General features: G+C 47.1%; 1 protein-coding gene across 1 annotated transcript; it reads right to left on the bottom strand.

Moving 5' to 3' along the window:
• Positions 1–30: 30 nt before the first annotated feature.
• LOC105462325 (putative 1-phosphatidylinositol 3-phosphate 5-kinase) lies at positions 31–948 on the bottom strand (the record flags this gene model as incomplete). Its single annotated transcript, XM_011708846.1, has 3 exons — positions 31–554; positions 648–809; positions 891–948. Coding segments are annotated over 3 exons (429 nt in total), but the record flags the coding sequence as incomplete, so codon positions are not given.
• Positions 949–952: the final 4 nt, after the last annotated feature.

Below are 952 nucleotides of genomic sequence, written 5' to 3'. Positions count from 1 at the left end.
TTCAAGCAGAAGACGGCATACGATGTATATAGGAGATATATGTACACGTAATCTCTCACGAGCAGCCGTAGAAGTTACTTCCGTACGAAGAAGTTAAAATATTGATTTGCGTAACGTAGCAATTAATAAGTTATTTAAAAACTGGTAACTATCGATATCACTTTTCATCGATATTTCCTCGAGTACGCTATCACGGTATAAAATATGTACAAATACACGGACGAAGGTGCACGACGGTGCGCTCTCGTATTTCCGCTAGCGCGCGCATAAAAAAAGGTCTACATCGATTATGTAATTGCCGCGAAATCGCATTCGTGTTCTCTTAGCCCTCTGAGAGTCGAGTGTTTATTGTTGCGGTGGTATCTCGACGCTTCTACCCAGACCCGACCATCGGTCCGGCACCGGCAGGAAGTAGCGGTGCATCGCGGCTATAAACCTGGCGCGGTATTCCTCCGGCGATATTATGGTCGGCAGTTTACCTTGGCCACCCAATATACCGGACTTCTTCACCATCGTCTCCAGCTTCTTGTCCCACGTGAACGTTCTTATGTAATCTGTGCGAATTTTGCGAGAGACAACAGGCATGAGAAAGAGGAGGAGGGGACCGATATCGGAAGAGACGATAATATGACGCAACTCATTCTCACCTATTATACCGAGCACGAGTTCGTCGGAGCTCGGCTCCAGGCCTACCAACAACGAATAGTCCATCACGGAGTTGTCGGCCAGGAATTTGGTGTCCTGCTCGATAGCGCGATTTAATACTGCCTTGGAATGCGATCGAATGTACAGAGGAGAGTCACAGCTCACTGAAATTCGAATCGTTATCGTTAATCTTACCAAAACGATAAGCAGTTAATTCAGCTCGGGCACTTGGAGAGAGTACATACTGTTCAACAAATTCTCGTCCAGCAAGACCAGTTCACCCTCGTGGCACGTGTCGTCCGGATTC

The sequence above is a fragment of the Wasmannia auropunctata genome, unplaced genomic scaffold (genome assembly GCF_000956235.1).
Source record: "Wasmannia auropunctata unplaced genomic scaffold, wasmannia.A_1.0 LD265814.1, whole genome shotgun sequence".
NCBI lineage: Eukaryota > Metazoa > Arthropoda > Insecta > Hymenoptera > Formicidae > Wasmannia > Wasmannia auropunctata.
The sequence above is the reverse complement of the archived record's forward strand: the minus strand, read 5'-3'. Positions and strand labels throughout refer to the sequence as shown.